The 11,511-nt window shown below is 39.9% G+C and overlaps 1 protein-coding gene across 1 annotated transcript; it reads left to right on the forward strand.

Annotated features, from left to right (window-relative positions):
• Positions 1-5,556: 5,556 nt before the first annotated feature.
• On the forward strand, positions 5,557-8,399 carry LOC5570443 (protein escargot). The gene is made up of 2 exons (XM_021847402.1): positions 5,557-6,091; positions 6,208-8,399. Exons 1-2 carry the CDS (start codon positions 6,004-6,006, stop codon positions 7,590-7,592), a joined length of 1,473 nt encoding a protein of 490 aa, XP_021703094.1. The 5' UTR covers positions 5,557-6,003; the 3' UTR covers positions 7,593-8,399.
• The last annotated feature ends 3,112 nt before the right edge of the window (positions 8,400-11,511 follow it).

Genomic DNA, 11,511 nt, shown 5'->3' on the forward strand with positions numbered 1-11,511 from the left:
TGCAAAAAAAAACTTCAAGTTATTTGCCGTTCGTCATCCAAATTTCAGCCAATTTGGATTCCCAGAAGCTAAGATATAGCACCCCAAACTTGGGCATTTTGTAGGGAAAAACAGCATTTGGTTACTAACTGATTGTATATATGTTTTTAAAGTTCATATTAAAAGCGTTACAAGGCGGTGATGGGTGCCAAATATACCATTTTTCGGCGTTATGATGCATAGGAATAATCCCCAGTCAGGACTAGGGTTCACTGGTGGATATTTACCCCATAATGCACCACGAAAAGTAGATCTATCCGCGTTATTTACTCTTTGTTATGAATACTCATATAGTTGAATAGTTGATAATGAATCTTCGAGCTGTTTAGTAGAATACCTATAAGTAGATGAAAAAACCGAATTTAGTACTATACCATTTAATTCCACTAGAGTTTGTATCCTTTGACAGATAAGCATATTTCGACCTCAACTGTAAGGCCGTCTTCAGTGTCGTGTACTAGACTCGACTTCAGTCGAGTCAATATGGTTGTTTGATTTCAAAACTGTCAGAATGAAACATTAGATTAAACGCCGTTTCTATTATTTTGTCGTAGAGAAACTCAATTGTAATCAACAAATTGTGTAGCAGTCGCTAGTAACATCCTTATGTAACGACCAACAAGTTACACAAGGTTCAACTTTTTACGCTTTTTCGGTTACATAGCAGTATTTTTACATGTTGCAATGTATCCGGCTGTAACGATAGAATATGTTAAGCAGTCGTTGCTGCGACTCACTTGTAACAATGTGTGCTGCTTGTGATTGTAAGCCGTCTTCGGCAATGTTCTGAAAATTCTGCCAATATTTTCACGTTTAACTTCTTCAGTTCTAAAACAATAATTAAAAAGATATGGTTTGGGATTTCTGCTGGTAGAGAAGTTGGTTTCTCCTCAAATGTGACATAAGATCATGACACAAATTCATGATAAAAATTTTAGACGAAGACCAAGATTTTTTGTAGTTAATCCTGTAAAAACACAAGCTTTTCTATGATGTAGGGTAGTGGTACCAGTTATGGCCATAGTGGTTCCCTATTTCGCCATACCTAAAAACTTAAATTTGTTCACAATTTGAAAAGTTTCGTTTGGTTTAGGAGTAAGATAAAGGATGTTACTTGATGTTAAAACATTCAAAAAGATTAAAAAATGTAAAAGTTATCGAAATTTCACATATAGCCAAATAGGGGACCACTATGGCCATAACTGGTATACTTTCCCTATATATTCAGGAACTTCATAAATAAATTTCAGAAAATCTACATGATGTGCTTGAATTTGCTGACAGGAATTTATTAAATTCTTACCAATATAGTTGTAGCATAAAATATCCAGCAAATTCATTTAAGTGTTTCCATTTTTTTGTATGTGTTAAGCAAGAAATCTAATTTAATTTGGGTTTGAATATTGAATGATTCGTAGAGTCATTTGCAAAGAAATCTCTAAAAATAAGGTGTTTAGCTTGTAAACTAAAAATGAAGAGTGGAAAGATTTCCACAACCTGTTATAAAGTTTGATTTTTTTTTTTTTTGAAAAGTACAAGATTGATTTGCCAAATCCTTTAATGAATCTGTTCAAAAATAAAAAGTCATAAAAATATCCAAAATATTTGCTAGTTCTGTTTGAAGAATATAAAAACTCTGGAAAATACTTAGCTGAATTTTTTGGAAGAATCCTAGGATGACGTACATATAATTCTTTAAAGAAATCCTTGAACAAATTGCTAGGGAAATTTTTGAGTATTTTTAAAATCTGTTGAATAATAGTTATTGATTCCGGGTATGATTTTCTGTTGTAATACTAGTAAACTTATTAAAAACTAATAGAGGAGTTCTTCGAGAAAGCACTTAGAAAGTACGGAATTAATTCATGAAGTAATCCTGTCGGAATTCTCAGAGGTATCTCTTGAAAACAAATGATTGAATACCCGAAAAGTTTGTGGGAGAATCACAAGGAACATTCCTCGTGAATTCTTTGGAAGAATTCTTGAAGGAGTTTTTTACTGGATTATACAAAAAATGAAGTGATGTTTTACAGGTTCCCCAACACCTTGGTACATACATAATGAAAATAACTTGTTTAAACACCACGTGGTTGAATCAAAGGTATTTGAAATTAAGCAAAATAAAAAACATGGTTTGAGGACAACGTTGGAAACAGAATCAAATAAACATTATCCAAATTGTCTTTCAATATAAAGTTTGGTGAAAATGTTTGATCGTCAATCTAAATCTGTACGAAACGCTTCTTTGCGCTGTATGAAGAGCAATTTATTTCGAACACAATCACTGAGAAAGAGGTCATGAGAGCTAGACAACCGACCTACAATATTATGTCTTCAACTTTCGTCTAAACTACCGATCGAATACAGTTATAATTCCCCAGCAATTTGTAGGTATTTGGACAACAGTTCTCGTATCTTAACTGGTGTATATTACAACTACACTGATCAAAACGTTCAATCAAAAACAGCTACACTGATTAAACGAACCAATCGTTTTTGCTCCACATCGCTTATTCGATTAAAGATCAAATTCTGTATGTTCTCCCAAAATTTGAGCTCATTTGGATGAAAACTGAAACTGCACAAGCCCTTCAAAGTTTGTATGGGAATTACTATGAGAAAAGCAAGCAATTCATTCAATCGGCCATAGTGTTTGCACACGTCTTGAGGGTTAGAGCAACGCTGAAACTGTTAGTAAATTTGTCTGCTGTGAAGCAAAAAAGTTTTTTTTTTTTAACAAATCGATTGGACAGATTGCACAAAATCAAATGCTTCTAAACTAACATATGAAGAAGATTCGCAATACATAGGATGATTTACGACTTAGGCACCATTCGACTATTATTGGCAACCTAATTTCAAACGCCAAATACACAGTAATTTTCTATCAAAACAAACCAATGAAAACATTCAGACGATTCTTTGTAGTGTCAGCTTACCTCTAACGAGATTTCCGAGATTGAACAAACAATACAAATGAACACGCCTCAAAATGTGACTGATTGGGAACTACCGAACAAATTTGCCTGCAGTTCGTATGGAAAAGCTGCCGAAGAGAGTATAGCTCCAAGAAAATTAGGAGAATACGTAAATTCCCCTACTAAGCATCTCTGTGTGTTGAGATACATGAGAAAATTAAGCAAAATCATTATTTATCGAAATGTGTTAAAATTACACACACGTCCAGAAGAGCCTTTGATTTAGAGAGTGGTGATTATTATCTCGATTAAGGATACAAATCAAATAAAAGAATCATGGTTCGAAAAAGTTATACTGTTTTGAGAAAACTGTTAACTTGAGGAACTACATTTGGCGTGGTTTAAATTTAAATTTTCAACAGACTTCAAAACATGGTTTAGAAAGTTAACTGTAAAATTCCATCAAAAGAGAAGCAACAGACGTTTTGTCAGAAACTGTCTGTTATGTTAGTTGCGATCTCGTTTTTCTGTAGGAACGATTGCATTTCTGATATTTCAATAGGTTAAAAGCTTCAAATTTAGAAAAGAACTCATATTTGAAACATCTAATTCCTATGAATTCTTATGAGCGTTGTCATAATAATACACAAAAATACATCGCACAGCTGCGTTTCAAACCACTGGAACGACAAAAATTGCCAAAAAAAAAAAAGAAAGTCTTGGTTGCACCTATGTTGTGACTAAGAATGGCCATAAGCAGGTTCAGTTTCTCAAATGAATCAATTTATTAGGAATAATGTGTGATTTAATATAGCCGTTTTGAACCAGTAATTATAATAGTACAATATCTTTATAAACAGCTCCATTTGTATGGAATGAATGTGCTATTCAATTGTCTCGAAATCAACTTCCTAAATTTTCATTCATATGAAACAGTTCAAAACATTTCCTTAAATAAAAAAAATCACCTAAGCGCACCTTCGCCTATCGCAAAACCCCGGAAGAACTTCCTAGCTTTTGTCACATTCCTACATCCTGATCTAAACGCCGAAAAATCAATTCCCCCATACGCAGCATCACACGTCGAAACTCGAAACCTCGCTCAGCCAGCACACGGAAGGGACGACACTTTTCGCTTCCCCCGAAAGCATTATTAATTGCTAGGATTATGCCCGGTGCAACGGCAATGTGTTCCATGTTTTCTTCATACAGTATACCAACAAGCATTCCACCCAGCGAAATCCCAAAAATCACATTCTATTCTCTGTACCCGGGCGAACGACCATCGTCCTCCCCGAACCTAGCCCCGAGAGACGAGTGAAGGCAAAAAATCGCTTTGTTTCGGATGGCGATACACGCAGACGTAAACGGTCGCATATTGCACAAGGATTCTAACCGATTTCCACAGCCGACAGCAGATGAAGCAGATGATGATGATTTGTGAAGCGTCGAGGGAGACCGGCTGCAAGCATTTCATTGTACCGTTTCACACAAAAGACCCGGTGCTGAAGGTTGCATTTAAAGGGAGTTTTTGGAACAGAGGCAGACAAAATTGGTGCAGGTAAAAATCACAATTATGTGACACCTTTATGCGGACAGATGAAACTTTTGGCGCACAGATTTTTGATTGCGATTTAAATGCTTTTCGACCAAACGGGACCGAACCCCCTCGGTGGGGCTCGGCGGTCGTTCAAGTCTCCTCGTGTGGGGGCGCCGAAACGAACGCGCAAACGTTCCGAATCGAACTGAGAGAAAATTTCTCTCGCCAGCGAACGACGAACGGCCGTCCAGCCGAGCGCATCGAACCGAACGGAACGCGAAAAGACGGGAGAAAACTTGTCTTTCCGCGGCCGCAGCAGACAGCCGTGCACGCGTGGGTCCAAGTTCCATATTGTACCCGCGCCTCGCGAGAAGCCGCGACCCGAAGAAGCGAGAAAAACAAGCAGCGCTAAAAATAAATGAAACCGAACACCGGTTCCCGCCGAAGTGCAAGCAGCCGTAGCGGAGAGCCAATGCACATAGTGCACACCGGGCCCTCCTCGTAGAAAAACCTGAATGAACCGAAATAAAGAAGGTGAAAAACACCCGATCAACTGACGAGCACGAAGCAGTGCGGACCCGAAGTCGTCTTCCCCTGCCCGAATCAAATTTCACACCTGCGGTCTTTCCCCCTCCAACAGACACCCGAGCAGAACCCGAAGACACCGGCGTAGCTCCACCTTCTTTGCATGATCTTTACCGTCTTCCACTTTACACACCAACGGCTGCGATCACCTTACGGCCGGTCGATCTCATTGGTGCACGGAGGCACGTGCTCAACACAACCATACGGAGCGATCGAAGACAACGAAGGCGACGGGTAGAGAACAGCAGCTGCAACACCTGGCTTATTGCCTGGTGCTTTGCCGTTTGTTGCTTTCGGTTGTTTTGTTTTGTCTTCGCCTTCGCCATCGCTGCCAGACCAATCGATCGTTCGTTCGAGGGGAAAACCCGAAAGCCTGCCGCAGCCGACCGACCTGTTCCCTCTGGGCGAAGGGGAAATCACTCGGGTGCTGGTGCTCGGCGCGGCGATAAATAGGGGCCCGAGCAGGATCCGAACACCATTCAAGGCTCACTTGCCGTGTCGTTCAGTCACACGTTCGAATTTTTATTGCACTCGATATATAATTTGTTCAAGTGATTTGAGTTTTCGGGTTTCTGTTTTCGCTTTGTGCTTTCGTGTTGCGTTCAGTTCAGTTCGGTTCCGTGTTTTGTTTATCGACGACAGTGGCCTGGCGGACAGGATTTCAGTCGTTCGTTTGAGCTCGTTGCGCATACATCGGAACGAAGGAAGTGAAACAAGTGATCTGCTGCTACATGATCGTTGATCTAAACCGTACAAAGTGTTTTGACTGAGAGTGTCGGGAAGAAAGGACAAACGGAATTATAAATGGAATAACAAGCAAGGATTAAATGTGCTTCAAGTGAAAGTGGATTTTAGAGACAATCGTTTGTGATTCGCCAGGAGCGAAATTGGAAGAAAATAATACTGAAGATAAGGTGAACTATGCCAACATCGATCATGCAGAAGAACTACAGCCATTGCCCGCTCAAGAAGCGCCCAGTCTTCATTCGCGAGGAGGAAGATAAAAACGGTAAGTGTCTTAAAAGGAACAATTCAGAAACAAATTTGATGATTGCAAAAGAAGTGTTTTATGAAACGATTGTCAGCAAGTTGCTAATAAGACTTTTCCTTCTCTGTTCGTTACAGACTCCGAATCTGATATGGAGCCGGAGAACCTCAGCACAAAGCCAGAGGATCTTTCGATGAAAAAGAAAAAGGCTCGTTCCGAGTCTCCAGTGCCTGTTGTGATCAAAGCTGAAGACACTTTGCCAACACCGCCACCATCATCCTCTCCCGATCCAACTGAAATCAAATCGCCGATTTCAGTTCCAACTCCGATCTACGGATCACACCCATCCATCTACTACCCACCCTCAAGATCTCCATCCTCGCCTGCTGAACCGCTACACAACTTCTACAAATCCGCACCCAATGTGTATCCTGGATATCCTCATTTCCCATACCCAATGCCATATCCTTCGGATCTGTACAACTTGGCGTATCATCATCACATCTCGCCACCACGATCCGAGCCACTGTCTCCTTATGGACAACGTGAAAGTTCGGTTTCGCCACCACATCCATCTCTGTACACCCGCCAGGAATCGATCTCACCGCCTACGATGGTTCCGGCCTACCCAGCCTCTGAGCTGCGGATAAACCAGAACAACAATATCATCAAGTCGGAATCCTTCGCTCGGCAGCACCGCTACATGCCCTACAGTCTCAGCCATCATCATCAGCTCATGATGCCTGTAGAACATCCCACGCTATCGCCAACCTCCAGTCACACCTCGTTCAATTCGTACCTTTCGTCGAACCGATCGCTTTCACCGGCCCGATCGAGTCCTTCGACTGTTTCCGAAGAGAACAACAACAACACCTCATCGCCATCGATCCTCACCGAAAAGTCCACCTCCAACTCCAACATCCAGAAAGTGAAAAGTGAGAAGTCCAGTGAGAAATCAAGTGGTAGTTCCAGTGGTGCCCCTCGATACCAGTGCCCGGATTGTGGCAAGTCCTACTCCACCTACTCCGGTCTATCGAAGCACCAACAGTTCCACTGTCCAGCAGCCGAAGGCAACCAAGCTCAGAAGATCTTCGTCTGCAAGGAGTGTGACAAACCGTACAAAACTCTCGGAGCCCTGAAGATGCACATCCGCACTCATACGCTTCCATGCAAGTGCAACCTCTGTGATAAGGCTTTCTCGCGGCCGTGGCTTCTGCAGGGTCACATCCGGACTCACACCGGTGAGAAACCCTTTATCTGCAAGCTCTGCTCTCGGGCCTTTGCTGATCGGTCCAATCTGCGAGCTCACCAGCAAACTCACGAAGATGTCAAACGCTTCAAGTGCCCATCCTGTACCAAATCGTTCTCGCGGTTGCCTCTCCTCACCAAACACACCGAAAGCGGGTGCCCTGGAATCCAACTGGGGTCCCAAGTGGTTCCCGGATCTCCCTCATCGCACTCGCATCAGGATGACAAGTACATTCCAACGGTGTTGCCTCACAGCAATATCGCCTGCTACTAGACAAAGTGTTTCGGAGCCAACCGGAAGTTCAACGAAAGTGCCTTTTTGGTCATCATTAAAACCCCCACAAAACCGAGTTCACCACAAAAGACTGAAACTTATTGCCACCGCGATTGATTAGATTTTTATTGCCTTTATCGAAGTGTGCTACAGAGAGGAAGAAAGACAGAGAAGGTTAGTGAAGAGTGACCGAGAGAAACACAGTTCAAAGTTTTGTAAATAGGTTATTTATTCGTGAAATCTATTTTCCGATAGAACTTTTCGAGTTTCCGCAAAATTACCAAAAAGTAGTGTGTTTTCCCGAGTTTAAATTCGAACGTCGCCAGAAATTGTTTTTAGTTGTTGTAAGTTATTTATTTATACCATCAAAAATCGAACAAATCTCGAGTTACTGCTGGTCGCTTTCTCAGATGATCCTCGGGTCGCAAGGGAAAGCACAATCACTTTCATGAAAGTTTCTAAACTAGTCAGCTAGAATAATTCTTTGTGTAAACTACTTAATTTCTTTCTTTTTAAAAACAAACATTTAAGTGCATAAGCTAGAATCATCTTAAGTTGTCTCAAATCAGACCTATTTCAAAAAGGATCTCAGTTGTATGAAATTCCTATTGCGAGAGTGTGCGAACCCTAGAGAAAGAGAGTGAAATAATGTGCCTTTTAACACGACTAATCAGATCGACCTTTTTCATCAAACACAGAAGAAACTGATGCATTTCAAACCGCCATTCACACTTACTCACGAGTGACAAGACAAATTAGTCGATAAGCCGAATAGAAATTTAACCGCTCTCTACTCTACACCGTAAAGAAAAAAACTGAAAGATCATTGTATGTATAGTTCCGCGTATTTTTCTCTTAGCAGATATACCCCCGTCGCCCTAAGGAGAATCTTAATATATATTGTTTTTATTGCTTAGTGTTTAAGGATTTTTACAACCAATAAGAAAACAACAAAACATCAAATCAAGACAAAATAAAATCGACACAAAGCTATGTGTATGAAAAATTAAACTTCCTGTTTCTTTTGATTTTGCGTCTGCCCTGCAGTGCAGTGTGTGCATCCGACTTCCTTCCGCTTTGCTCTGCTTCGTTCTTCATTTCGCTTCGTACTCCGTTTTTCAGGATATCCTTTCTCTTCGCTCGACAAAGGACCAGGGTCGAACAAGTGCGATTCGCCAGTGTGGGTGATTTGCATTATTCTTCGGTTGCTTCTTCGCTTCTGGTTGGGAAGCACTTGCCTTCGTAAGAAAACCGGACGAACGGACTGACGAAGCAAAGAAGTTTCATTAAATTCCGTTTTGCTCTGGTTTCAGACTTTACATTTTTTTTCTGCTGCTGAACGGAAGGGACCTTTGTAATCGAGTATTATATGTTTTTTCTTTTCTCTAATGAAGGCAATCAGCTGGAACTTTATGGTTCAGGTGCTCGCATGGCGTGGGCACAGGTTTACAGTATTGTGGGCGATCGGTTTACTTCCTTTCTGGGAAAGAACTTGTTCTTTTGCCGGGAAGGAAACGAGTTTGGTGTTGAATTTCAGAAGGTATGTTGGATTTTTTTCGGTAGTTGTGGATATTTTTTGCAAGATCTGACCCAGAATTGGCAGGTCCCTGAAGAAAATGATCATTTTGTGCCACGAGGGATTATGTTTCAGCTCGCAAATGTTTTACCGAGCAGGTGTAGAATGAGCTTAATCTGCTATAACAGTAAACCAGATTTGGAAAGGTTTTGCAACTAAAGGTCGGACATTTTTGTTTGGATCGGAAATTCGACCTGTTCATAAACAATGGACTAGTTATTTACCTTTTTTTGCTAGAAGATGGGACGACCAAGAATGTTGGGTTGGTGATCGGACTTGGCTAGTGGGATATTTTTAGTGACCAATTTTTCGAAGCCTCTTCGTATTCATTTCCATTTGTTAAATTATAGGGAAACTTATGGCTTAGGCATCTAACGACTATTATACACAGCTCAAAATATGTTGTAAATTTAAGTTTATTTTCATGCACAGATGGAAAAAACAATTTCGGCAGAGATGTCATCAATTCAGATAAACATGCCACTGAATGCGACTGATTTGGAGCTGCCAAACAGATTCGCTTGCAGCTCTTATGGGAAAGCTGCCGTAGAAATTACGCTGCCGACAATAGTCACATTGACAAAAGATGATTGCAGTGTTGTTAAAACGTTTCCAAAAAGATTTAAACAAGCCTGTCGGTATGAATCGATAGAGGATTGAGCAGCGCATAAATGTGAACAGGCACACACTGCTGATGTCCGAGAAAATTACGAAAGAAGCGCGGCATCGGCTTAGACTGCCGAGAATACGTAAGTTCCCGTATAAAGAGTTTGACATAAAGTCATAACTGTCGTAGCAAGACGTATATAAACGTAAAAACTAGACAAAAGCTAGACGTACATAAACGTAAAAACTAGACAAAAGCTAGTTTGAAGATATAATTTTGTTGGCGGATTTCTGAGAACCAAGAAGGACCAACTAAAATTTGAAATGAAATGCATGAAAAACACCATACTTCTGGTTCAGTTTTCTACAGATTTCGAGAAAGATATTGGCTTAAGGATTATGCTAATAGTTCATTTTTTGAGAAGAGTTTAATTGCAACAGAAAGCATTTGTGTTTTGTCGTTAATACACAAAGTGATTGAATAGTTAAAAATAGTATCAGCCATTTCCTAAAAGATAGCATGCCATCTTTTGTCATCTTAGTCGCCTCGTCTTTCCTTACCTGATACGCAGAATAAGCACACTTTTCTTGTTTAATTATTTAAAGCTTTTACCGCAAACTCTATTATTCAGCCGAGGTCATCAACACCGCCAGCAAAGCCATATATTTGCTTGAGGGATGTTATTAAGCTGGAAGTCACAACAAGCCAATTGGCCATAAGTAGAGTTACCGACACTTAACATCCTCTTCGCCTTAAAGGTTTTTTTTTTCTGACGTTTTCTGCATTCAAAAATCTTACCCACGTCCGTAAGCTGCAAGATAAAAAATTCAATGGCATAGCTTCAAATCACAAACATATATTAATATAAAATTTGGAAACATGACTACATAAAATGTTCCGTTTTTCATTTAACAACACTTGATATTTCAGATTGTTCAAAAGAATATGTTATCTTACCAACTTTGAAAAACTTGAAAACCAAATCAATTTTACTTAACAAACTTTCAATAAACCATTAAAAAAAAGCTTTATACTAAATTTCCGTTGAACTAAACGTCATTCGACCAAATATCATTCGACAAAATGTCCTACAGCCTTTCATGATCTATTCTGCCGTGAATCGCAAGTCAGTCCAATCTCTAAATAGTTGGCAATGAGAAAATCTGCTAAGAAATTCACAAACTTGTTTTCCATACAAATATTCAGGAGATCACATGAAAAAGGAGCATTATTACATTTATATGAAACATCAGAATTTGTTTTTCATTCCGATATCTTACTGAGAAAAATCTAAGCATGACCAAATCACTGTTTATTATTGTGTTACATGGTGTTGAAATCTGTGTTGGGACTGACTTGCGGTTATTTTTAATTATGGGACATTCGAATTGCTGTTTTTTCCTAAGTTTTCCGAACAAATTGTGTTGAAAACTGAACTCCACTCAGTCTTGGTAAAAATGCAGATAAGACTGACTTGCGATTCATGGCAGTATTGTCAATTCGAAATTTTCAAAATGTGTTTAAACGGCTTTAGGACATTTCGTCGAATGACATTTGGTCGAATGACGTTTAGTCGAATGACATTTGGTCGAAAGTACATTTGGTCGAAAAGACATTTGGTCGAATGGACATTTGGTCGAATTGCTTTGGAACACTTATTTTGGTCGAATGACGATTAGTTGAACGGAAATTTGATTGAAAGCTTATTTTCAAATGGTTTATTGAAAAATCATTTG

This window comes from Aedes aegypti, chromosome 2 (assembly GCF_002204515.2).
Source record: "Aedes aegypti strain LVP_AGWG chromosome 2, AaegL5.0 Primary Assembly, whole genome shotgun sequence".
Classification (NCBI taxonomy): domain Eukaryota; kingdom Metazoa; phylum Arthropoda; class Insecta; order Diptera; family Culicidae; genus Aedes; species Aedes aegypti.